The sequence below is a fragment of the Dipodomys ordii genome, unplaced genomic scaffold (genome assembly GCF_000151885.1).
Source record: "Dipodomys ordii isolate 6190 unplaced genomic scaffold, Dord_2.0 Scaffold27, whole genome shotgun sequence".
Classification (NCBI taxonomy): Eukaryota; Metazoa; Chordata; class Mammalia; order Rodentia; family Heteromyidae; genus Dipodomys; species Dipodomys ordii.
The window spans coordinates 6474959-6502545 of NW_012267243.1; the positions used below are offsets into that span (position 1 = coordinate 6474959).

At 37.2% G+C, this 27587-nt stretch overlaps 1 protein-coding gene across 4 annotated transcripts in view; it reads right to left on the reverse strand.

The window, feature by feature from the left end:
* Positions 1 to 1561: 1561 nt before the first annotated feature.
* Positions 1562 to 27587, reverse strand: part of Rasal2 (RAS protein activator like 2) — a 248634-nt gene continuing 222608 nt past the window's right edge. For 2 of the 4 annotated variants that reach the window (XM_013015757.1, XM_013015755.1), the window contains exons 10-18: positions 25534 to 25678; positions 24724 to 24960; positions 21890 to 22091; positions 19487 to 19665; positions 17686 to 18547; positions 11695 to 11829; positions 10047 to 10249; positions 8941 to 9028; positions 1562 to 3948 (exon numbers count right to left, since the gene is read on the reverse strand). In XM_013015757.1, the coding sequence (XP_012871211.1) occupies positions 3784 to 3948; positions 8941 to 9028; positions 10047 to 10249; positions 11695 to 11829; positions 17686 to 18547; positions 19487 to 19665; positions 21890 to 22091; positions 24724 to 24960; positions 25534 to 25678 (2216 nt within the window). In that variant the 3' untranslated portion in view covers positions 1562 to 3783. Of the gene's footprint in view, positions 3949 to 8940; positions 9029 to 10046; positions 10250 to 11694; positions 11830 to 17685; positions 18548 to 19486; positions 19687 to 21889; positions 22092 to 24723; positions 24961 to 25533; positions 25679 to 27587 lie in introns of all 4 variants that reach the window. The other 2 variants (XM_013015756.1, XM_013015754.1) reach the window with 1 other exon arrangement.

The following is a 27587-nucleotide window of genomic DNA, read 5'->3' on the forward strand; positions in this document are numbered from 1 at the left end:
CTGTAACTAGCCTTCTCAGCAACTTCCAGAACTGAGATAACTAGACTAAATCAGAATGGAAGCAAAACAAAAACACTGCAAACTTGCTTGTTTGGCAGTGGTCTTCCTCTGGGATTTCCAAATAAGAACTCTGCTCCCAATCTGGCATGCCTCTGAGGGCATAGTAAAAGTCCAGGGTCTCTAGGACCTGGCTGTACCTACCCACAGCAAGATCTGAAATGTTTTACTTCTAAAGTCAAATGCTTACAGCAGTTAACAGAAAATCTGACTACTTCTTTAATAACTCCACCACAGAGAAAGGTAGAAGCAGACCAGTGTGAAAGCTAATTCTGACCAACTTGATATCAAATGAAAAAAGCAAAAGTATAGCACATGATTACCCAATTTTGCCACATTGTCTTTAGCAAGGTAAAGATGTACTGAATCACTACCTTGGTGGCAATGTATGGACAGTGCTTGCTATAGTTACTCAGTTGTAAGTGCCCATCTGTTATGGCTTTTACTGCACAGACTCAAGGGATAATGATGGCTTGGTGGAGATATAGGTTTTTTGGCTTTGGCTTGGATAGTTTATTGCTTCAGCAATGTAGCTCTTTTCCTGAATCCTACTAATATTGTTCTTGTTGGTAGGAAAGCCTAGTTACCACCCAGATTTAAGTATATAACCAGAATGACAAATTTCATTCACTCTAGCTCTTTCCTCACCTTACCGTATGATGGTATATTGAGAGAAACAGAGAGTATAAACTACCATTATCTTAATCTATTAGCTTCTCTTCAACCATGTAGTCCAAAAAAGTTTGCTTGGCCTGAAAAAAAGTCATTATATACCACCTTCATACAATTATCACTTGTTTCTACCTTTTTCTTACTTAAAATTTCTCAAGCTAAATTCGATTGCACCATTCTCTAAGGAAATACTCAGTAAAGAATTTGAGGTGATGATCAAGAAATATTATATTTATAAACTGTTAAAGTGGCAACTTCTTTGTACATCTACTTAACAGTTTGAATAGGAGTAATCTCAAAAGAAAATCTAAACTTTGAAAGCAGGGAACAACCTTGAACTTTCATCTAACTTTATTATTATTTTACCTGTTTGCTCTTTGTGCAAGAAAACCTGGTGGTACAGAGCCTCAATATCAGTTCAAATGTTTTGGGGTTTTAATCTTCCAGCATAGACTGGCATCTAAAGAGATTCCCACAATACAAACAAAATATATTGCATTTATCAAAGCATACTTGGTTTTCTTCCATCTTGTCCAAACCGCTAATATAATTTTTTAATCAGTTTTTTGCAATCAACAACCTCAAAAGACACTATTTTACGTAGTTAAGGGTGATTCTCTCACCAGGTTTTCTGTGGCTCAACTGTTGTTTTTATTTTTAATTTTTTTATTAAAAAAATTTTTTTTGGTACTGGGGCTTGAACTCAGGACCTGGGTGCTGTTCCTCAGCCTTTTTTGCTCTACCACTCGAGCCACGGCTCCACTTCCAGCTTTTTGGTGGTTCACTGAAGGTAAGAGTCTCATGGATTTTCCTCTCCATGCTAGCTAGCTTCGAACCTCAATCTCAGATCTCAGCCTCCTGGGTAGCTAGGATTATATGTGTGAGCCACTGGTGCCTGGTCAACTGAAGAATTTTTGAAGAGTGAATTAAACACTGCTAGAGCTGAAAGCAAGCCACCAACAAGAACACATCTATTCATATACTCCCTCAATACAACCTATTACTTCAGAATTAGTGATCTTTTTTTTTTCTATTAAGTGATTCTGACCATATAAGGATGAGGTAAGAAATTATAAGATAACTGTTAAGGGTCAAGAAAATACTCAAATGCTGAAATGCCTAGGCATGAAGCCTTTAGTTCTAACAAAAGCTCTTACTTTAGAACTCTATCTAGCACAAATTGGTCTTTAAAAACCATTTTAAAATGTTGTGGGGGATGTTATGGGGAGGTTGGTGAAATGTAACAAACACAAAGACCCCCTGAGAGAGAGCAGAGCTTAAAGAGTTGGAATATAAGCCTGGGACTTGGTAAAGAGGAAGGCTGGTAGAGGTGTCTGCCTTGGTAAAGAGGTATCTACCTGGGCTTTACACAAAAGAAGGTACTATTCATGTTCTCCTGTTTCCTTATAAATATTTGGTTATGTAGAAATACTCACTCCATATATATGGCTCCTTCAGGTCTTCCCCCCTCCCCTTCTTTTCCTTTATAAAAAACTGTAATTTAAAATAAATATTGACTTAATTTGAGAAACACTGTTGCTTTCTCATTATAAAACTGCTCAGATCTTGCTAAAAGAGATTCAAGACCCTTTTAACAGTGTGTCTGTATACCAGGCAACATAGAAAGCACGAACATTTCTTATTTGTGCAATAATATGTACATATGTGTAAATGTATGTATATATTTGTACATATGTGTGTTTAACAGGTAACTTTCCATACACAAGGTTGCATGCCAGATGACATTTTACATCTCTGGAAAGAAAAGGGACTGCCTTTCTCATGACTTGTTTGTTCCTTAAAAGCCATGGATAACAAATGTTTAAACTAGGTCAATATGGCCAAACCTAAGAGTGTGAGAATAGCAATTGGAATGTGACAGCCTGATGCTTCAGTTTTGGATTTTCTTTCCAACTCTTACTAAAGAGAAAGAGGAAGAAGAAGAAATTCAAAAGTTAAAGACAGTGACAAAATTACCCTGCCCATACATTTGCTAGTAAAAACGGATATAATTTTTATCCCAAACAATATCATACTTTCAAAAAATTTAGTAGGAAATATTCAGAGATTCCTGCTATGTTGTGGTTAGCCCTTTTCTGTGTGGAAGAAAGGGTGTTGATTTCAGATGGCTTATGAACAGCGTATCTGAATAACTTCTCCAGGGGAGAAGAAACCCTGTTGGTGCAGAAGACTCCCACCAGGGGGAGGAAAGGGCAGTGGACACACGAAGATGAAGATGGTTTGTAGACACATAAATGTTTATACTGTATCAACTTGAAAGAGGAAAAAGAATACCCTTTATTACAATAGGAGTAAAAATAAAAAAGCTCATATCTAAAACAGAAAATTCCCATCTGCTGTAGACAGAGGAAATAAACATATTGACAGGAGAGATCACTCCCAAAGTCCAGTTTTATCTGTGTCCTATAAAACAGTAAATCTCCAAGTCAGATTAGCTGTCTGATCAGAATCAGTGTAGACTGATCAGTGGATAAATTATTGTTGTTAAGTGGATCTCGGTTTGCATGGTTTCCTAAAGGACAAGGGGACTAGAGAGGGCTTTTAAACTGGTGGATGAATCCCTGAAACAACTCATGTCCTATTGCACTCTATGTGCTTCTTCTATCACATAGATACTTGGTCTCTACCTACTGAACCAATAGGTTCACCTCTCACTCACACAGAGTTCCTACATTTCCTCCACTAACAACTGCAGTGCTTTCAACAAGAGGAAAACAATAATAAAAATAGTAATAATTAAAAAGGTAATCTACATTATTAACTTCCTTTTGGTATATTACAGTGGTATTTTCTGTACATGGCCCAGAACTAAGTTCCCTATGTACATAGAGACGCGGGGGAAAGCATTGACCTTGGAAGTCTTCGCTTTATGCCCTGAAAGACAGGTTCCTTTCTTCATTTAAGAGTTTCTCACTACATTGCCATTTTGAAGTAGCAACATTCTGTAAACCTGGAGGGACTGGGTGAAGGGATGGGACTAGGAGCGTGGGTCAGTTTCCTTCTGTCTCCTTCCACAGTCTGTATTCAAGCCTGTCAGCAGCTGCTGTTTTTGAATTCACCATTCTCCGTGATGGAAAGCTTGGTGGGGTTGGTGGGGGAGATACCATTGCGGACCTGCATGCTGTACCGCTCCTTCACTTGGGTCAGCGCACTCATCAGTCTCGTGTTGGCGGAATCCAGGGACACGATCCGCTTTTCCTACAAACACACCAATTATGGCTTTATTCAGGCTGTTCACAGGAAATGACATCCTTTCTTTATTGAATGACTAACCCAATATTTTCTCTCACACAGTAGTATGCATGGTGCTTCCCAAACAAATGGAACGTCTCTGCCTCTTTCTGCACACTGGTTAGGTTAGGTTCAGCTTTCTCTCTTCCCTTGTATTTTTTTCTCTTGTTTCCTTTTGGCACAGTAGGAATTGTTATCAATAATCTCTTGGGATATTAGGCTATCTTGTACAAGAAAATGACACCAATGTTACTTCAGACTTTACAACAGAGGTGTCATGCTGCCTATTATATGAAGTGCTTTCCCCCCCTCTGTATTAAAAGCATGGAACTTAGGTGGCAAAGAAAGAAGCACCAGAGGTTTCATTTCACAGAAGAGAGTGCATGTGATCTATGGATTCTTATCCTCAAAGGAGGGCATAACAGTCACATTGTGCTCAACATTAAAAACAATACATGGTGGCCGTTTAAAATCACCAACCAGGTGAGGATGCAAGAGCAAGAGGAGATAAGAGCAGCCAGAAGCTCAGACCAAGGAGTTATTTGAATATGGGAGGGAGGTGTGGCCAAAAGGGATGCTATAAACATAACACATGAGAACAAACAGAACACAGGCTCCTAGACCCATTCCAGCTCAGAGTTACTCCAGGAAAGCTGTCTGATAAGGAAAATATTTTCATTTTGACATTTGAGTCTTTGAAAAAAATGCTTTAGAATGCTTTTGGAACTAGGGGTTGTTGTGTGTGCACATACACACAGACACACATGTGTGCATGTGCATGTGCATTCCTTCCTCTTTCCCAGTGGAAAAAGGGCAAAAAAACCAAAGTAATTTAAAGGAAAGACCAAAATTATTACCAGTTCCACAGAGCCTAGGAGAAATCTTTATTTTGGCTTTAGCAGCTAGGTAAATTATTTCAGAAATTTTCCAACATGAAGTCGTGTGTGTGGGGGGGGGGGGAAGGGGGGGTATGCATGTTGGTAATCAGGGCCTAGAGTTGTTCCTTAGCAGTTTTGCTCAAGAATGGAGCTCTACCACGCAAGCCACAGCTCTCCTTCTGGCTTTTGTGTGGTTAATTGGAATTAAGAGACTCACAGACTTTCTTGCCCAAGCTGCCTTGGAAATGTGATCCTCAGATCTCGGCCTCCTGAGTAGCTAAGACAATAGGCATGAGCTACCAGTGCACAGCCCATGAAGCCAACATTTAACAGAAAATAAGTTTTCATAGAGAAAAACATTCTTTACCTATGTTCATGAAACTGAAAATACCCTATGATAAATAACCCTAAGGTAAAAAAGAAGCTTTTCTCCCTGTAAGTTTCCTTCCAGGCAAAAACATGATAAGGTTAGTCGTGGGAAAGGCAGAGAGGGGATGGGAGGGATAGGGGTTGATGCTGCTCCTTGCTGTTAAAGCAGAAGCTACACAAGGCAATGAATATAGCTCTGCTCCACTGAGACATGATGTCAGGGCTGAGCAGAGTGATGACCACTACCCTAGAGAAAAATCAGGGTAAACCATAGCATCAAGTAATGTTTCCCTTTGACTTCACTGGGTTGGGAGGCTATCTATATTGAAGCAGGGCTGGTGGCTACAGTTTCAAAAGTACGAAAAAAGCTGGCCACCGGTGGCTCATGACTATAATCCTAGCTACTCAGGAGGCTGAGATCTGAGGGTTGTGGTTCGAAAGCCAGCCTGGGCAGGAAAGTCTGTGAGGAAACTGGAAGTGGTGCTGTGGTTCATGCTCACCTTGAGCTGAAGAGCTGAGGGACAGCACCCAGGCCCAGAGTTCTAGTCCCATGACTGACAAAAACAAAACAAAACAAAAAAAACAACAAGCAAAAACCATCTCCCATTTCCTATTATTCCTTTAAAAAAAGTCCTTTCCCTGGAAAATTCATGTGGTGAAATACACAAAACCAGCCTCATTAACTAACCTCTATTTTTTTTTTTTGAACTTGGGTTTTAATTCAGAGCCTTGCCTGTACTAGGCAGGGTATTCTACCCCTTGAACCATGCCTCCAGTCCTTTTTATTTAAGGTATTTCATTATTACTATTGCATCTATTTTTTGTGTCAGTACTAAGGCTTGAACTCAGGGCCCTGTGATATCATTTGGCTTTTTTGCTCATGACTGTCATACTACAACTTGAAAACAAGTATAGATTTTTTTTTTTGGTGGTAGTACTGGGATTTGAACTTAGGGCCTTGCTTGTGCTAGGCTGGCACTTACTTCTGAGCCACACTTCTACATGTATGTATATATGTAGAAGCTATCATTGGTTATTATTAGGATAGGGTCTTGATTCACATACGTTGCAACCCACCTACTTTAGGCTTTTTGTTGTGACTGGGAAGACTGATTGATGCCTGCCACTATGTTCAGCTTCTCTCAACAGACAAGGAGACTCATAGACTTTTTGGCTTGGGCTGGCCTGGAAATGCAATACTCCTGATCTTATCTTCCCAAATAGCTAGGATTATAGGTGTGAACCACTCACCCAGATAGATCTTTTAAATGCTAATAGGTGGATGGCAGGGGAAAAACAAAGGGGGGGGTAGCAATGTCTGATAGGAAATATACTCATTACTAATGTAACTGTAACCCCTCGTACAGTATCTTTATAATAAAAAATTATAAAAAAAAGCCAATAGGTTACAAAAAAAATAAGAGGTAGGTGGTTATCAGAAAATAAGTAGGTGTCAAATATTATGCTTTTCTTTATAGTTAGGAATGACTTCTAAACAGAGTAACTAGTAATCTTTAAATTTAAATTATATATATTTGGTTTTGAACATTTTTTGTACAATAAGTGAAAAATTATACTAGTAAAACTGGTAACTTCTTGAAATGATACTTCAATATTTATGTAAGTTGTAAGACCCAAGACTTAAGGAAATTAGGATTTTCCAGGATTTAATCCCCCTCAAATCAAGCACCCATTAAAAAAAAATCTAATTTAATCTTCCAGGTAGAGAAACTCCCTTTGTAGTTTGCTCTATTATCAACCTCTTAAATCAAAAGGCACCGATTACTATTATTTTTTCAAAGTTACTCTGAACGTTGTTTGACTGGTAAAAGTTGCTCTCTGACATTTTTTGATTCTGTGTGGACTGACAACAAGCAATCTAATTCATGCCTGACAGGAAGGATTTCAATAAGGGGAGTGGCAGGAGCTGGAATGTGTAGGAGGCAAGTGTACTAGGCCAGGGCTGGGAACTGCTCAGCTAGAGAACGGACAGGGTTTACTTGCCTGTTTGAATAATTTCATTTCCATTTATGACCTGTAATTTAACACAGTGGAGATATCACTTGCGATAATAACTAGGCAGCTCTTTGCTTCTGATAGGAGGAAACCCTTTTCTGTCCTCCATTTGAGTTACATGGAGAGATCCTGGGAGTCACTGTCTCTCTTATGCTTGGAGGTAAAAGATGGCTCATTCCCTGATCTTGTATTTGAAAAACTGCCCTCCAGTACCATCATTAGGGTTCCTATATAGGCACTACAAGGTCCAGGACTGGTGGTTCTGCCATTCAACCCTGGAGCGCATACCTATTTGCAGTTCTAGCTTAGGCTGATGTAGGTCTGTGCCTGGCAGCACAAACATACTCCAGGTGGGTGGGAGCCTTTTTTCTGGGAGCACAGGGCTGCTAAGAGATGAAAACCATTCATAGGCACCCAGTGTTACTATTTTGAAAAGTCACAGTACTAGATTTAACTCTAACACACAGAAAGCAACTGTATTCATTTCAGTTTTCTTTTCTGTCATAGGTACCAAGGCATATAGGATAATCATTTATCTATGGTAGAGCAAGATGGCCTTGTCTCTGTTACCCTTCACTCACTCAATCATCCTGGGGACACCTAGAAAGGTTTTGTGTGTGTGTGTGTGAGTGTGTGTGTGTGAACTGTGCTGATGCAAGAGCTTCCAAGTCTAGTGATCTTGCATGAATACCAGACCCATGCATCATTTTCCTCATGGCTATATTCTCAGCCTGATTCCCAATTCTGTTGAAAAATAACTCCATCCAACATTGATCCTTTAAGTCAACTAGATTGTTACATGCATGCTTAAGAATACTGGGGACTCCAACAAATACTGACTACTGACTGATGTGTAGGGAAAGAAGGAAACCGTTTGTCAGGTCCTTGCTCTATCTTTTATTTCACAACTTAAGGGTGAGAAATGCAAACTAGGTAGTTGTGTTCAGAGACATGATACATCCAGTGGTTAGGTAAGCCACTGTTGTAACTACACTTGCCTTCTGCTATTTTTTTCACTTTAGGAAATAAAACACTATTTTGAGTTGGTAAAGGAAAAGGTGTGAGAAGCAGCTACTGCCTCCTGGGCAGCCATCACCTCACTGGTGACACCGGTGTAAGTGCTCATAAACAGAGGTCCAGGTTCTGATTTCATCACCCTTTCCTTACCAAGTTTTATCTGAGGAGGCTCTCTAAGCACAGCATCAACAAAGAAGGGTGGCCAAGCACATTCCAAGCAGCAATGCCAAACCCTGACCGAAAAGAATAACAAGGAAAGGTATCTTCTATAGCATTCTTTCCCCTGAAATTCCTCTTCTGTCTGGGGTTACAAGTTGATGGCAGTGAACGTGACTGACAAGACCATGATCAGTAGTACAGCCAGGCAATGGTCAGTGGAGGTCACAAGCCAGACACATGCAGTGCACGTCTCAGTTATCCCCTTAGAGACTGTTCTCCTTTCCATAAGGAAAGACGTAAACTCTATCATGCACTTGTCAAACAACTGTACTAAATATGCTAATACTTTGCTAGGTTAACAGAATTGTCAGTAAAAGAAAGAAAAATAACAGAAACCATGTAGAAGCTCATTTGTAAAAAAGAGCAGTTTCAGTTTCTAGTGCCTGTCTTGCCATTTGCAAAGATGGAAACTCAGAAATAAACCATTATGATGATTTTACTAGATCTAGTGCTTGCTTACCTGTGCATCAATGATTTTCTGTTTTGCATCAATAACTGCTTGCATTTCTGCATGATCCTTCTTCAATTCCTCTTCCACAGCCATTAGCCTGGAGTGTGGTAGGAGTATATCAACATTTTCAAAGACAGGGTTAGGATATGTGGAGAACAAGAAACTTAAAACTCATAATTCAAGATTTCTACTCTTTCCCAGTGAACTATCTTTCCTTTATCCCATCTTGGAGAAAAACATTGAAGGTTGATTTCTATAACTGTTACTGGGTTCCATGAATTTAATGTTCTTTGGAGCAGTATTCCAATGATCATTTCCTCCCTCCCTAAGAGATCCTTCTCTCAGTAAACTTATGTCATCTTAAAATATTAAACCAACCACCAAAACCCCCCAAACCATCCTCCCCATCCTCTCCTCAATGTCAAGTTATATGGTATCCACTGTCCTATCTCTTTCAGTATTATGGACAATTGCCTCTACTAAAATAACACACTATTTCTATCTTCTATTACATGAGTATAAACTTTGGGGCCTGGTTGCAAGGACTCCAATCCTAATGCACTACTATGTGATGATGGATAAGAGAATTGATGAATCTATTTCATTTTGTTGTTTTTTTTTGTCTGTAAAATAAGAATGATAATGATGCCTGTCTCAAAGGTTGAGATCAAGTGCTTAGAAAAGTGCTTGGCCCACAGTGAATGCTATATAAATAGTAAACCTGACATCACCCTTATTCTCCCTTGTTTGGAATCATTCTCTATTGTTCCTAAATATATCTGGTGAGATTCCTTTCAGTGTTTTTGGACTTGTTTTGAAAAAACTGAGCCTTGGATATGGATTCTTAGAACTTTTAAACTTAGTTCTCTTTCTAAAACTTCAAAGGAGAGCTTCTAGAGCTTCTTCCTTTTTTCTAATTGTTCTGGGTAAAGAAAAATAGGAAGTATACTAGGTCTCATATTTTAGGATGCTTGAAGAGAGGGTCTTCACACCTGTAGTGAATCTACGGAGTATGTATGAGTGAAGATGGCTTTTGTGCCCATTCCGTTCAGAATGTTTGATCATCTTCCCATGACAAGGAGAGGGAGACCCCTGCTACAAGGTGGTCCGCTAACCTGCTGATGATGCTTTTCATCTGGCTGTCCTTCTCTTCCTGTTGCCTGCGCAGCCTCTCTTCACTGTCCTCTAGCCTGGCCTTGTATTCCAGTAGCAGCTTCTGCATCTGCTGTTCTTGTACAAGCAACCGGCGCTCATATTCCTCCAGCCGTCGACTGGATACCCTCAGGCGTTCCTTCAGTTTACTAATTTCTTGTTCATACTACAACAAAGGAAAAGAAGCACAAATGACAGGAAGAATTACATTCATTTTAAAATTGGTGATTTACTTGACAAAAAGCAATGCAGCTGAGCCACCATTTCTGTGCTGTTGCTTGTGTTATTTAAAATTATCAACTGGCATAAATGAAGCTTTGGCCTCCTTCTAAAGTCACATTTTAAAATCTTAACTTGGCATTCCAATTCTACAGATTTATATACTTCGCTCTACATTAAATTATCAGTTGCTGCAAGCCACATCCAATCTGTGATAGTGTCAGATTGTGTCATGGAAGAAAAAAAATAAAAAAAGATCAAGCACTTAGAAGTCTGATAAATGACTTGAGTGAAAAGCCAGCTGTCTACGAGAAGAAATTTATGCATGATCACCTGTACTGTGGGATTCCTGACATATCTTGGCTCATCAGACTGCCATTCTTTCCTTCTACTAGAATAAGTCCTTCCGAGAACAAGCAACGTTTCTGTATTGCTAAGCCACTAAATCAGTAATCGAATCTCATGGCAAAGTAGGCTATTACTGTTCTGTAACTACAACGAGTAACATATTCAGGCCACAAGCATTAAGCAAAGGTCCATATTTTTTTTAGTGCTGATTAATGCTACTTCTCGGTTAATTTGCAGGACATAGCTCATCTGCTCAATATTCTATACTTGCTATACTATATGTATGTATTCTCACTGAGAAGCCTTATAAAAACTCAGTAATTCAATTGGTCAGTAATTTAATTGGTTGTGTGGCCCTTTTACTGAGGTTACTGTGGATGGGGTGTTACAATGGCATGTAAAATTTTCTAGGTAAGGTGAGAAGCATAAGTTACATTCATTAGTTGATAATAATAATTCTGTATGGCACTTTGTAAAATACAATATTATCTCATTCAATTGATAATCAAACTACTAGTTGTTTACCAATATCATAGTTATAAATTATACTTGTTAACCTAGAAAGTGAAAGATGAGTTTTTATGGCAGTTCTGAAGCACTAGAGTAAAAAGTTTAGGATTATATTAATAAGAAGTTAATTGTCTTGTTCTCAATTAAATGTACCAATGCTATATGTTATCCTAAGGAAATTTTGACCTGGTTGATTATAAATAATTGATATATAGAAATATTAAGTATTTACCTATAAACAAATGATTTATATAAGTACCAATTATTTACTTAAAATGACTAGACATGAATGAAATCAAGATTTAAGCCAATATGTATAAAGTTATGATATACTCCCCCTGTAGTATGATGGGCATTTTCCATATATGATCATATAGAAATACTACTGACTCATTAGACATAGACATGACAGGCAGCATAAAAAGTACAGTAGAGGTAGAAATGAGGCAGGGCAGATTGTATTCTTGGCTTGATACCCTTTTAGTGCTTTATCAGTTGTGAGGGCAGTGTGTCAATAAAAAGACTAAATTCTACCTTCTCAGCATGCTTAGCTTCATCTGGATTTTGCTCAGATTCTTCCACATCCTCTTCATATTGTCCGTTGTTCAGAACCCAGGCTGCCGTCCTTTCTACTGGGGACATTGTGGCAGAGTCCACAGGTGACTGAACCTATGTCAGAAACAATTGTTAGCATTTCCCAAAGCAGGTCACTCATTCATTATGCTTCATAAGCACAGCTATTCTAAGAAGATGTAACTATGTTTCCTAAAAATGCTTTCAGTTGTAAGTAATATTTTATCAATGTCAGGTTACATCAATACATACATATCTAAGAGAACTAGTATTTTCCCTACTAAGGAAAGCTAAGGGCTTAAAAATTTTTAAATTTCTCAGTGTTGTAAATGTTTTTAGATGCCTACTTATCTATTGAAATAAGATGATGACAGAATGAAAGAAAAAATAGTAACTTGGTGGTTGATTGTACAGATGAGAAAGTGTCCGCTGAACCCAGAGATAATCATGAACCAAATGAACAAATTAATGCTAAACAAACCCATAATGCGTGACCACTTAAGTATTAGAATAGCTGATATTTAGTTTTTATAGTAACCATTCAGAGAAAGAGTAGGACAAATGGTTTTTACAGAACACTGACTTCTTAATGAAGACCACTCACAAATCCATGCTTAGCCAAGAAAGTTTCTTGGTGAATATAGAATCAAAATGATGGATCCTGGGTAGTGCAAGGCCCCTTTCTAATTGCCCATTTCTAATATAGATATATATTATTTACCTTACTTGTGTAACTGTAAATACTGTATATATATATATATATATATATATATATATATATATATAAGATAGATATACAGAATGTCAAGAGTCCTGGCATGAAGCTGAGAGAGCAAGGGGAAGGGTGACACTGTCCAAAAAAGAAATGTTCCCAAGGGAAGGGGTGATGCTTTCCAAAAAGAAATGTGGTCGTTACATGACATATGTAACTATCACTCCTCTGCACATCACCTTTATAATAACAATGCAAATTAAAAAAAAGAACAGCAACCAAAGCAACTTAGAGTAATCTAGTCCTTAATTACTGAGTGAGAAGATGCAAAAACAAGATTTGGTTTATTTCACTGGGTGATTTTGCTAGTTGCCACATCTTCATGAGAACTAATATTATCCAATGAATTATGAGAAGCTGTACAAGGGGAACTGGCATCTCAAGTGTATATCTGTTTTACTGTCTGAATGTTATTCTTAGTCATTTCCTAAAATATCTTGAGTACTCTGCCTGGAACACAGTAGGGAGTCAAAATAAGATAACAAAATTTAACAAAATAAGATAAAATTTAACAAAAAAATTCAAAATCTTTACTTCTTTCAACTCATGATAAAGCCTTCAAAAGACTAGAGAGATAAATCACAAGTAGGTACTATGCTAAACTGAAAGAAAAAAGAGGCAAATTTTAGTTATGAAAAAAATCCATATATATAAGATGATTTCTTTGTTGCTTTGCATGTCCCTCCCCCATGGTATAACCCCTCCTTTCACTGTATTTGATGTCAGTATAATTTGTGGAGAGGAAGGAAAAAAACAAATTGCAACAGTGAGATGTACAAGTCGTTATGTCAAAAACAAACTTTACAACTTTGGTGGGGGGGTGGGGAGGATTGGGTGGAGGGGACGGGGTGGGAGGATGGGAAGGGATGGGAAGGGGAAACAAAGGAGGAGGCTACAATGCTTGATAAGAAATGTACTCATTATCTTGCCCATCTAATTGTAACCCCTCTGTACAGTATTTTTACAATAAAAAATAAATAAAAATTAAAAATAACAAACAACAAAAAAAGAAATGTACTCATTATCTTGCCCATGTAATTGTAACCCCTCTGTACAGTATTTTCACAATAAAAAAATCCATAAATATGTATGTATTTGTGTGCCAGTACTGGCGCCAGAACTTAGGCCTGGGAGCTGTCCCTTAGCTTTTTGCTCAAGGTTGGCACTCTGCCACTTGTGCCACAGCTCTGTTTCTGGCTTTTTTTTTGGTGATTAATTGGAGATAAAGAGTCTCACAGGCTAGCTTTAAACCACAGTTCTCAGATATCAGCCTCCTGGGTATCCAGGAGGCTGTATATTTTTTTCTTTTGGTTTTACATGTGCTAGCCTTATTTCCCAATTAGATTATTATTTCAATAGTTTTGAATGTGATTACTACAGTGCACCAAAAATACAACAAAATATTTACTATATCTGGGTTCTTTTTAAAATCCATGACTAAAGTAGAATTTATCATTAAAGATTGCCTCTCTTCTAGTCCTTTCACAGCAGCAAAGCCTTTTCTTCAATGACTATTCCATCTCCTTTAAAAGCTGGATACATAGCAAAAATTATCTCCAAAAAATTATCTCCAGTTTCTACTGAAAGAAATTGAGGAAAGAGGATGGTAAGTGGTTTGGATTCCATTTTGCTTAACTACAGCCTTTGGAAGAGAATTTATATCCTTTGGCTTTCAAAAGGATAATTATAGAAAACAGAGGATAAAAAAGCAAAGAATTTCTATCAGGATAGTTCCTTTTGAAATAAAGCTGCAAAGGGTTTCCCTGGGAACAGTAATGATAAAGGGCCTGACACAGCATTTTCACTGATAGTACAATTAGTAATATGCTGGGGCAACAGAGCACAGACCAATAGGGCTAATATTCACAAGGTATAAACAAGACTTGTTAGTTTCAGTTACTTCATAGCTTGAAATAGTAGGTTCTAATACATGCATAACACTTCTGGTATCAGAGGCTGATTAAATTAGTCATGAAATGCTACGCGTTCTTGAGTTTTTTCAGAAGAGGGTTCAATAAATCCAAATGTGAAAACTGCACCATCATACTGATGGCCTTGTCAAATGCTTACTTTGTTATTTTTAAGGTTGTATTTTTATTATCTTGAGGTAGTTGTACAAAAGAGTTGCCATTCAAAAAAGCAGTTTATGATTACAATGCATCTTGACTAATGTTACTCCTTTCATGATTCTACCCCATTTCTCCCAACCCATCCTGCTCAATTTTCTTAATTTTGTAGGCCATGCATTGAATTTTACGACTGCATTCTCACCCTCCTTCCTTTCTTCATTTGTCTATCCCTCTCCCTGTTTCATGGTTATTTTGGTGGACTTTTAGTATTTCTAATGAGTTACTCCATTTGAATTATCCCGTAAATATACTTGTATATACTTCCATACAATTCTCAGGTGTTTATACATTAATTTTAGCTTCTACATATGAGAGAAAACATGTATTCTTTATCTCTCTGGGCCTGACTTAATATGTTTTAGTTTTTTTTTTAGGTCCTTCCATTTCTTTGCAAATGATGCAGTATTATTCTACAAGACCTTTCCAAATCTGAATTTCTAATGTTCAGAAACAACTCATATATTTGCTGGGTGCTGGTGGCTCATGCCTGTAATCCTAGCTACTCAGGAGGCTGAGATCTGAGGATCATGGTTCAAAGCCAGGCCAGGCAGGAAAGTCCATGAGTCTTTATCTCCAGTAAATCACTAGAAAACCAGAAGTGCTGCTGTGGCTCAAGTGGTAGAGCATGTGCCTAGAGCTGAAGAGCATAGAGCCCAGAGGTTCAAGCCCCATGACAGACAAAAAATAAAAAATAAAAATAAAAAAAATACAAAGACCACTCCTTTGTGTTAAGATACAAATGGAATTTCCATGGACAAAGCCACAGATTACAGATGCCTACAGAACAATCTTCATAAAGAAATCTACTTTTGGCCAGAGAACAATAAAATTTCAATTAAAGTATGTAAAGGAGTGGTCTTAAAATGTTCTGTTTCTATAGATCTTTAGAGGCTTCATGAAAGAAAACAAATAAACAGAAAGAAAAGGAAGAAAAAGCTCAAATGAGTAAGAAAAAACAGAAACTTGAGCAATCAAACTATACTAATCTACACTTCAACTATTATGATGGTACCAGTTATAAATACAGATAGATATTAAATCTGTGCTAGGAGATCTCACTGTGGCTCTGCCCTACTAAATATCTGTATCTTTGTGTCTATTTATAGACATATTTATTCCCTAACTCATTAATGGTTGTGGCAGAAAAATTAATTTTTAAATTGGATTTTGGAGATGGTATGTATTTCCCAGCTCTCATCCATGTAGGAAGGTTCATATTCATTAATAGAAACATATGTTCTCGGCTTGTGTAATTGGTGTTTTATTTTCCCTTCAAGTGACAACTGGCTCCAGATGAGCACACAAAAACTATTTAATTTGTAACATTTATAAACAATCGATCAGAGTCCTGAGCCCTGGTAATTGATGTCTTCATAATACAGGAGAATGGACAGGTACAGTAAGAGGAAAAAAAATAACCTCCCTGTTCTTTTCAGATCAAGTCAATTTCTGAAAAGTAGGAAGGCCTCCACCCTCTTTCATCCCTGCCAACCTAGATGTTCTTCTCTACTTCCTGTCTCATTCTCAGTATCTTCCTTCTGACTTAAGCCCCCAGATAGATATTTGCTTTCATACTGTATTTCATCTCTAAAACTACTTATCTTTCCTTTCTTCTTCCAATAAAATTTTAACTCTGAAAATAGTTGATATTAATCAAAGGTTAGCAAAGAGGTACGTGTAGAAACAAAAATATAATAAAGTGTCAATGACTGATAGCCTACTAACAAAAAAATCTCTACACATATATACTTATCTGTAAGTATATGTTTATACATAAAAGATACACATAATCCTCACTCAGAAGGTAGAGCAAGAGGATCACAAGTTCAAAGCCAGCCCAAGCTGTATAGTAAGAACTTATCTCAAAAGATAAAAACAGTGTATACTATGTATGTATTTTCTGATTTTAAGTAAAAATGTCTATTAAATCAGAAGAATTGATGAAAATTGGGGCAGCATAACAAAAATAAAAGTGAAATATGTAAGACTGAAGGCATAAGCTTATTTCCCAGGAAAGAATGACCAAGTAAGAAGTTCTGCCTAGGAATGCTCTCAGAATCAGCTTTTTATCCTTTTCCTTTATTCCTAAACATTCTGTATATATTCCATTTTTTATAGCAACTATTAATGTAAGAGCAAAGGATTCTGATCATAGTAATGTAAAAGCAGAAGCTGTCGAATTAGTAAGTTACTACTTGTAAAAATGCACATATATTAAATAGAGATATGCAGTATCCTTGTCCATTACTTTTAGTATAAAATGATTTACTATAGAATTCCTTTAATCACAAAACTCCTTAGAGCACTTATAAAGTGTAAATAGGTTTAAAAATTCAAGACAAACTTTTAAAAATTACTTATTTATCTTTCAGTACTAGGGTTTGAACTCAGGACTTTTCCTTTTTTTTTTTTTTGCTAGTCCTGGGGCTTGAACTCAGGGCCTGGGCACTGTCTCGGTGCTCAAGGCTAGCACTCTACCATGAGCTACAGCGCCACTTCTGTCTTTTTCTGTTTATGTGATACTGAGGAATCAAACCCAAGGCTTCATGCATGCTAGGCAAGCACTCTACCATTGAGCCACATTCCCAGCCAATTAATACAAACTTTTTAGGAAGAGCATTTTTTAAAAAATCTTTCTCTCTCTCTCTCTTTCATACTCAGAGCCCTAAAGGTATTAGGTTCATATAAGAAGGTAAAATATGTACTGGTGCAATAACAAATGAAAGACTGATTAAATTCTTGGCAAATACGAAAAAGTCTTTAAGTCATAAATTAAGATTGATTTGACACTGGCTGGGCTTGTGCATGTACCCAGCAATAGAAGGGATACACAAACATTCAGGATACTTGTCAATCACATGTGCTTCTACCTTTTTACCTCTTTCTTTCCCTTCCCTATATAGGTGTTGTTTCTTTGTCTAGCCATTTTAAGACACAGTGAACTTGTTTCTCCACAGAGAATTGGAGGGTAAAATGGGGAACAGTAATGTGTCCATAAAGAAGCAAGGAAGTAGTGGAGCTAAGTAGAAGCCAGCCTCACACTCATCCCACCTGCTGTGTCTGTTGTCTCTGGATTGCTCTCACTTTGGGAACAGGGCTCTCTCTGGAGGAAGAGGACTGTTGCCGAGACCGACTCCCATTCTGCACAGGCTCAGTAGCCAGGGCTGCAGAAGCCACTGACATGCTCCCGGTGCTACGTAAGGAAGCACTGTGTGGCAGGGATGGAGGGGCTTTGGCTCGAGCACCTAACCCAGCCTGGTCCATTTTTCGGATTTGGGGTTGCCCAGTACTATTTTGTCGTGGCAGAGCAAGAGGTATGTGTCTATCCGGTACAGTGTGCCGCCTGGAGAAGTCTTCACTCTGAGTGCTACGTTTGGTGAAATCTTCCATGCTGCTATTGCTGGGTCCACTGAGTTTGAAGTCTTCACTGTTACTTTGGCTTCTAGAACTGGCAGTGCTTAGATTCTCCAAACTAGAATCTACAGAGGCCTTTGGCATTGTTGGAATTGGGTTACTGAGGTGATAGACAGGGTTCTGGAATGACAAGGGCTGGAGACTTCCTGGCTGGCTCAAGGCTGGATGTAGGGGTCTTCTCACTTGGGGTGCACTCTGAGGTGTGCTCTGGGTTTCCCGCAGTTGTTTGATGCTGGCCACCTGAGTAATGGAAAGCTGGCTTCCTGTCAGGCGCATAGGCACATCAAGCATAACAGATGCATGCTCCACCTGAGCGGCATGAGTGTCCTGGAGGTCCATGAGGGAGATGCTTCGACCATTAGGAAGACTATTTTCTTTTTCATCCTTTTCCGAATAAGTCATGCTTTGGGAGGATGCTTGTTGAACTAGTAATAATGTTTTTCCTCGGAAATAGCTATCTGTATTGTCCTGGCTTGGAGATTTTAGTTTATGCAAATCACTGTGGAAAACAAAAGGACCCTTAATTATTCTTGGAGTAAATTCATTATAGTTAAAACTCTTTACTTTGGGCATATGAACTCTTTTGAAGTTTCCTAATTCAAATTTCTTTAGAAACATACATTTTTTTGGGGGGGGTCTGGTCGTGGGGCCTAAACTCTGGGCCTGGGCGCTGTCCCTAAGCTCTTCAGCTCAAGACTAGCGCTCTACCACTTGAGCCACAATGCCACTTCCGGCTTTTTTCTTTTTGCTTATGTGGTGCTGAGGAATCGAACCCAGGGCCTCATGCATGCAAGGCAAGCACTCTACCACTGAGCCACCTTCCCAGCCCAGAAACATAGATTTTTATCACTATTATTCTTAGAATAAAATCTACCATTTTTAGTTTTCTTCTAAAGGTTAGCAAGTAACACTGCAATACCCCCTTATCACTGTCTTAAGTTTTTACTAGAATTCCAATAGTCCCCTACTTGGTTTCAAACTCTCCCAAGATATTCCAACTCATAATATGCCTTTCCTAAACCTTTAAGAGAAGTTCTAAGTCGATAACCAAAGGATCTTTGTTAAAGCACAAATCTTCCCAATCCAGAACACAAAATCTAAGCATCAAAATTGTATCTACCTATCTAACTGACACAGCCAGTTATAAAGTGGTTTTAACTGAGGCACTGTTCAGTTTTGAGTGCTATACCATATGAACACATTAATATCATAAAAGTCCTTAGTCATTCTTCAACCATGACACAGATTTTTGTATACATTTACTGAATGTAACTCTATCCTCCTAGGAAATAGATTGTATGGATTATGACAATTGGAATTTATTTCACGTGATTTTTTCAATTGCTCATAACTTTAAGTTTCAAAAATTAAACAGATTTTCCCCAAATCTAAACAATATCTCTTTCTGAGACAATAGTTCAAACCTTCTCTTTCATACCTATCTGTGGGGTCTTCAAAGATTTTCTGCAATCCAGAAGAGAGGCTTCCACTAACATTTGGACTGGAGTTATGCTCAGTGAAGCGTCTCAGTTGCTGCTGTATTGGTGTGGGATTGGTCAGGGATTTGGTAATATCAGCAAGTACACGAGGAAGAGGCCCCAATTTTGCCACGGTTGCCTGTAGGAAGGAATTTTCACCCTAATTGGATAATAGCATTGTGATATCCATGACAGATTGTTTTTGGGACAATGATGGCCATTGATGGAAGGGTGTAGGTTGGAGGGAAGGATAGGTATTTGCATTTGGGAGTGGCAGGTTCATAATGCATTGTTATGGAGCAGCAGAACCATGGCGTCGAGATGAATGAAGGAGGCGAACAGGGTGCAGCAGACATTGAGGAAAGAAAGGAAACAGAAATTAGGGTTATGCAAATAAAACTTAAAAGACATGCTCAAAATAACCAAACTATTGCCATTCCAACTAAAATAGGCATGCAAAGCAAGCTAAATCTTTGGGTGGCTAGGAGACTTTAATGGAGCAGAGAAGAGGAGGTACTGAACATTTTCTAACCAAAAGGACCTTCAAGACCAGAGGATTGGTGAGTATGATGAAACTTCCAAAGCAAAAACAGACGATATGAGAAAAGAAATGCATGCCAACATACAGGAAGGTGCTACATTCAGGGTTCCAGAGCACTGTAGGGCACACAGTTAGATGATAATGCCATTTGCTATCCTATTCAGTCTTGGGAACCCTAATTTGTTTACTGTGTCTTTGTAATTTTTTTCATCGACACAATCAGGTAATCTCTTTCTATAAGTAATACTGATACATTCCTGGTTTTCAGGACCAAACAGAGTTAAAAAAATGTTTATACAGCAAAACTTGTTACCCTGAACGAATCTATTTAATAAGATAACTATACGAAGTTATAGTTGTCCGATAAAGAATTTGTTAAAATATTTGCATTATCCATTTAGTATTTTTCTTTATGTAATTCTTAGCCTCATGAGGTATTATGAGACCCCTTCAACTATTAGGCAGTTTGGGTCTTCATTAGCTTCTCAAATAAAAAAAAACCCAACAGACTTTTTTTTTTTTTGATAGTACAAGAGATTTGAACCCAAGGACTTATGTATGTTAGGAAAGTATGTTGACTTACATAGGCTCTTGTATTCTACCCAAAGGAGTACAAATGACATCTGAAGAATACCTTTATGTGTTCAACAATACTGATTCCTGATTCAAATGAATTTACTTTTTGCTGGTCCTGGGGCTTGAACTCAGGGCACAGGTGCTACCCCTGAGCCTCTTTGTGCTCAAGGCTAGTGCTCTACCATTTGAGCCACAGTACCACTTCTGGCCTTTTCTGAGTAGTTAATGAGATAAACATTGCATGGACTTTTCTGCCTGGACTGGCTTCAATCCACTATCCTCAGATCTTAGCCTTCTGAGTAGCTAGGATTATAGGAACGAGCCACTAATGCCCAGCTGAAGGGATCTATCTTTTAACATAGTTAAAATAAGAACTAAATTTTAAAATCTAGTCAGTATTTCTAAGGGTGAATATCAGGTTCTTGAAAAATCAGGAGTGGTTTATTGTTTTATAAATAAAACATCAGTGAATATACCATCGTTTATGCTCTTTTCATCAAAGTTTTAATATAGGTTTTATTACTCTTCAAGCAACTAGGACAGCTTGATAAGAGAAAAATTGGGGGAAAACTCTTTATAACAGAAAAATCACCTTAAAAAGCTATTCTAACATACTACTAAACTAACACACCTACTAACAACTCTGTGAAATACCAGAGGGGAAAAATAATTGGCATGTTTTTCCATTTGCTTATTAATTTGATATATAAAACTACTTATTTAGAATCTGAAAATAAGATAACCGATTTCTGTATTCTTATTTTGTATCTGTAGATAAAGAAAACATTAGAACTTCCAGATTTCATGTGATTCTTAGCACTAATAATTATATCAACCTTTCTGCTTTGCATAGTAATTTTTTTCCATATATAAAGTTACTTAAACATGATAAACAATACTTTCTAAATCTGTGATTTTGTTACAAATTACTTGAAAAATAAGTTTGATGTTAGTTTTCCAGATAACTTTTCATATACACACATGCTACATAAATCTGTAGAAACATACATTAATTCAGGTAATTATACAAAATGTATTAATGATGTCATGGCTTTCTAGAATTTCTTGGTTGCTGATAATCTAATTTGCTCAGAAATGATAACCATTTACTTTTCAGATATTTAGGACAAATGGCTGCTTCCAATTATTAGAGAGGGTAAGTTCTTTTACTTGTAGATACCCTCCAGAATTGTTTCAATAAAATTATCTATCTCCCATTTTCTATCATTCTCCCAGTCTACTTTACCTTATCCAGTTGGGAAACTACTTCCCACAGTAAGGAATGCAAAACTGAAAGCTCTCGGCCAAGATCAATATAACCGTCAAAGCCTGGAGTGTTTGAGATGGTGTCTGGATTAGAGATCTCCAAAAGGAAGCGCTTCATTCCACTCCATTCATGTTCTAAAAAATCATTCATGAATGCCATGTATTCCTCTTTGTTACCAAACCTGAAGTAAGAGGTGAAAAAATGAGAAGGAAGATATTCCAGGAAAGAGGTATCATTTAAAACTGATTCTATATCCATGAAAAAAAATTTATACTGAGGTATAATTTTTTAAATTTTGTACAGATAATTATGACTTTTGTATATCCATAAGTTCTAACTGCTAAAACCTATTTTTTAAATATTTCTTTGATAAAGATTGTAAAGCTTTAAATAGCTTTCTCTTCTATGTGTAGTAAAGCCAATGATCATGTTTTTCTGATATTTAAAGCTTTCTCTAAGATAGCCTTTGTTATCTACACAAACTACAATTTTTTTAGCTTCTTCAAAATTTCCCAAATATATTATACAACAGTTTTCCCTTTAACTATGGTGTATATTCCAAAACCTCTAATGGAAATTTGAAATTGTGAGTAGTATAGAACCTTTTTTTTTCTATATATACATACCCATGATAAAGTGTCATTATTTTAAAGGGAGCTCTTTTCTTTGGCACATCTAAATTGTCAGTATCATTGCTCCTATGTTTTGGGACTAAAATAAGGATTACTTGAACATAAACACTGTGATATCTTGATAGATCTTCACCAAGAACCTATTAAAGGGTCAGTAGCATATATATAGATAAAGGAATGATACCCATTTTGGATGGGACTGAGCTAGATAGTGTGAGATGTCATCATACTACTCAGAATGACATGTAATTTTAAACTAGTGAATTGTTAATTTCTGAAATATTTCACGTAACAGTTCTGGATCACAGTTGAACATAGGTAAGTTGACCTTGAATGCAAACCTTGGATAAAGGTACTGTACTCTTTATTTTCTTCTTCAAGCCTTTGCTCATGCCCTTTATTTCTACTAGAGATGAATTTCTTGGTCTATCTAGATCCTACCATCTCCAGAGCCTAATTTAAATCTATAAAACCTGTTCCAAGATAGACTAAAAATCATTTTTATTACAATTAGCTCAATTTTTGGGTTATATATATATTGCATACAAAGTTAAAATAGTGGTTCTTCTAAAAAAACACACTACACAAGTTAACTGTTGGCTTCTTTGAAGTTCCATTTTTTTCTTCTGTATATTGCTAACAGAAAGTACATCTGTGATCAATTCTGCCAGTGGGAAAGAATTCCCACTCATTCTTCAAAATTATTTTCTTTAAAAGTTTAAAATTACAATTAGGAAAGAATCAAAAGCAATAAAAAAAGTTGAAAGAAAAAAGTGTGGGTATTCAACTAAACAAACATTATTTGCTATTTGCATTTGAGTGCTATTGCTTTCCTCTTTTCTTTTGAAAAAAAAAAAAGCCTACATGCAAGTTGAAAGAACATGCAATGAACACCCATATGTCTTTCATTTACATTATCTGTTAACATTCTGCCAACTTTGCTTTCACTCTCTCTCTATGTACATATCTTTTTTTCTGAATCATTTTAAACTAACTTGCAGACATCACCTCTAAATTTTTTGGCACTCATTTTTCAAATAAGAATCTCTTATATAAATCAAAGACATTATTACACTAACACTTTAAAGTATTATTCATAAATTCTTTATTTAGTCCATATTTAAATTTTACCAATTATCCCTTTTTTTTTAATAGGGTCTCTCTGTGTACAGCCCATGCTGGCATAGAACTCACTCTGCAATCCAGATTGGTCTTGAACTGGATCATTTGCCTCAGCTTCTCTATTGCTGGACATACAGAGGTATATGTCACCATATCTGGCTCCCTAAATAATTTTTTATAATTTTTTCCCTAATTTAAGATCCTAAAAAGTTGCATTTGGCCTCTTTTGGTCATCTATAACATTCTTCTATCTTTTGTGTTTTCATTCTACATTACCTTTTAGGAAGTGGTTAGGTTAATTAATGGTAACTGTTTATTTTTCCCAACTCGTCTTTTTTCTTTTTGTTCAATGCTGGAGAGCTAAGCCAGAAGTTTGTACATACTGGGCAAGTGCTTTACTGCTAAGCTACATACCCAGCCCTTTCTCAATACTTTTTTTCTTACAAATTCTTGTCATATTGTTGGGACACCATTTTGAATCCTGTTTTTAAAGTGACATTTAATTTAATTGTATCTTTACCATTTTCCATGTTACTTAGTATTCTTTTAAAATAGTAGTTTGCTTGTTTTTTAATTTAAATTTTAGGTTCTGGGGTTTAACACAGGGCCTGTGTTTGCTAGGCAGGTGCTTACCACTCAGGTGTGTTGCCAGCCCTTTTTCCTTTGTTTTCAAATAGTCTCACCTAGGCAGACAGACCTGGACCACAATCCTCCTAGTTATGCTTCCTGCTTAACTGGGATGACAAGCATGTACCACTATGCTTAGCTTCCACTGGTTAAAATAGGATGTTAGTAACTTTTTTACTTAGGATGGCCTACATCTGTAATCCTCTCCATATCTGCCTTCTGAGTTAGATTAAACAATATTAGGTGGCTTCAAATATTATAATGAATGCATGTACTATAGTTGCTTAATAGCTGTTTCCAGTATGCTGCTGTTTTTATTAAAAAATGAACATCTGTCCGAGTTTTGGAGCTCCCCAATCACATACAAATTTTAGGCCTCATTTAATTTTTTAAACCATGTGTTTGTAAAGTGGTTTGGGCAGTATCACCTACTTGGCAAAGTTGGCTAGGTTCTGAATGACCTTGGCAATAAGAGTTAGAGTCCGAGATGTGCGGTCATCAGGATATTCCTGCATAAGGTTGAAAAGACTGGGAGACATAATGGCAGGGCAAAGGAAACGGAGAAACAATGAGGCACTAATGAGCCGTTCACTGATGTCTTGCTTGCCTCGGTTCAAGCACTGCTGCTTCCATGATGCAAATACTTCTTTCAATTCACGAGGAAAGACACTGTGGGGGAAAAAACAGAAAAACAAACTAAATCTCTAAATATAAAAATACCAGTGATCCCAGTGTGACTCAGCTGCTTTAGGGCTGAACTATGAGGAGAACTTAGTCAAGATCCAAGGATTAGACTGACTCATGTTTAAGAAGTGGTAGAAAATTCACAGAAGGCCATATGGAGACTTGAATCTGAAAGCTAAAAAACTCTGAATTAGTGTAAATTTAGTTTTGTAAAGTGGGAAAATGGCATGAGGCTCCTGACTAAACCATCTGGTTTAATATAGCTCACCATAATCTGTCTAAAAGACTGTTCATCAAAAATCTTCCAAAATCTCACCAAGTACCGGAGCTAGAGCAATGATCAAAATTCATGAGCACATCTGTTCAACATTGGCAAATGTTTTAAAAAGAGAGAAAGTACTTTTGAGTATTCAAGGATGCAGATCTAACATTATAGAAGAGATTATTTTGAAAATTAGATCTAACATTATAGAAGAGATTATTTTGATAATCAGTTCAGAAGTATTTCTGCTTACAATGAAAAATTAAACTTTAGACAAAGAATGGACACCAGCTTACCAGTAAGAATTGATGATCTTGCAGAAAGCCAGCTCACAACACATCTTTAGGTTGCTCTGATGGTCTAGCAGTTCACTAGATGAACATTTACTGGGATCCACTTCACAGTTCTCATCTGATTCATACAAAGCTTTGATGAACTCCCCTTTTTGCAAAGAAAACAAGTAGTATAAGTGTAAAATGTCTTCTTGAACAAAATAAGATTTAAGATTTCTGAAATAAAAAGTATAATGGGGAATTCTTGTCCCAAAAATGAGAGGGAAAGCACAAGACTGCCTGTGAAGGGTCCCTGATTTGGAACCCAATAGTTTTGCACATTCCCACATGTTTATTTTCCCTATCTTGTAAGCAGAATGATATCAAATACTAACATCATTATAATACTTATAAAAATAATAATATGGCTTTAAACAAAGTAGTATTTTTTAAAACCAGAAACCACAAATTATAATTAGCACCACTTGTAATATGTTATAGAAGGTTCCCTTTTTTTTTTTTTTGTTGCTCGTGGGACTTGAACTCTGGGCTCCAGCACTGTTCCTGTGCTCTTAAGCTCAAGGCAAGCACTCTACTGATTGAACCATAGTACCACTTCCAGTTTTCCAGTGGTTTATTGGAGATAAGAGTCTCACGGACTTTCCTGCCTGGGCTGGCTTTGAACCACGAATCCTCAGATCTCAGCCTCCTGAGTAGCTAGGATTACAGGCATGAGCTACCAATGCCCGGCTTAGAAGGTTCCTTTCTAAGTAGGGGAACTCATATTATTTTAGAAAATCAAACAACCCAACCCTGACCAAATAACTTACCTAAGGTTTGGGGGCTTGAATGTGTTCACCTGTTGCAACGGGATGGTCATTTAACCTAGTAAAAACTGTAGCAGATTCTCTTTATATATTCCCTATATGCTTTCCCACAGAAATTTAGCTTAGATGCTTTGGTCATATAGCTTATCTATAAAAGTATGCCAGAAATTCCCTGGAGTTACCACCTTACCTGCTTATCCTCCACTATACACTATATACTTTAATATTTGCAAATGTTCCATGTTTTATACTAATTTGTCCTTATTTGTTTCCATGGCTGCTCATTTTTTTTTATTGTGAAAATACCGTACAGAGGGGTTACAATTACATGGGCCAGGTTATGAGTACATTTCTTATCAAGCATTGTTGCCTCCTTTGTTTCCCTTCCCATCCCATCTCCCCTCTCCACCCTCCTACTCCGACTGCCCTAACCCCTCCCACCCCCCGCCAAAGTTGTAAAGTTCATTTTTTGACATAACGACTTGTACATCTCATTGTTGCAATGGGTCCACCTGTATCCCTTTTTAAATGGTTTGTTTTTGCCCTTCCCCTCCACAAATTATACCAACATCAAATACAATGAAAGCAGGGGTTATACTGTGGGGGAGGGACATACAAAGCAACAAAGAAATCATCTTATAAATATGTTAGAAACAATTGCAAGAAAGAAAACACATTTGAATAGTTATCTTGGGGTTCATTTAACCTAACATCAACTTATCTGACCTTTTCTGCTTGTCTCAGACATATACTAGTTATTGCAAATAAGGGAATGCCTGAATTTAGCTCTTACCTCTTGAGTAGTTAGGATTAAAGGTATGAACCATGAACCTGCTCTTAGGTCTTACGTTTGTTTTTTTTTTGTTGTTGTTGTTGTTTTGTTTTTAAGAGGAGTGGCCTTTGTAAGATCCTGATCATATTACTTGAGGGTTGGACTTGCTATAACAGAGTTCATGAAGCGGACCATTAATTCCTACAGAATTAAGTGGCAGTAGCAGTAGCAATATGAAGGACATTTTTTTTTTTTTAAATCAAAGTGTTTAGTACTTAGGTAAGTGAAAGCTTTTAAAAATAGCTATGACTTGAGAAGTGATAATTTGGAAGAAACATGGCTGGGAAACAAAAAGTGAAGTGGTACAATGAAGGAAAATGGGGCATAGGAAAAAAAAGGCTGTGGAGCCAGAAAAAGAGAGAGAGAGAGAGAGAGAGAGAGAGAGAGAGAGAGAGATCTAATGTTATTTTAGTTCAAGC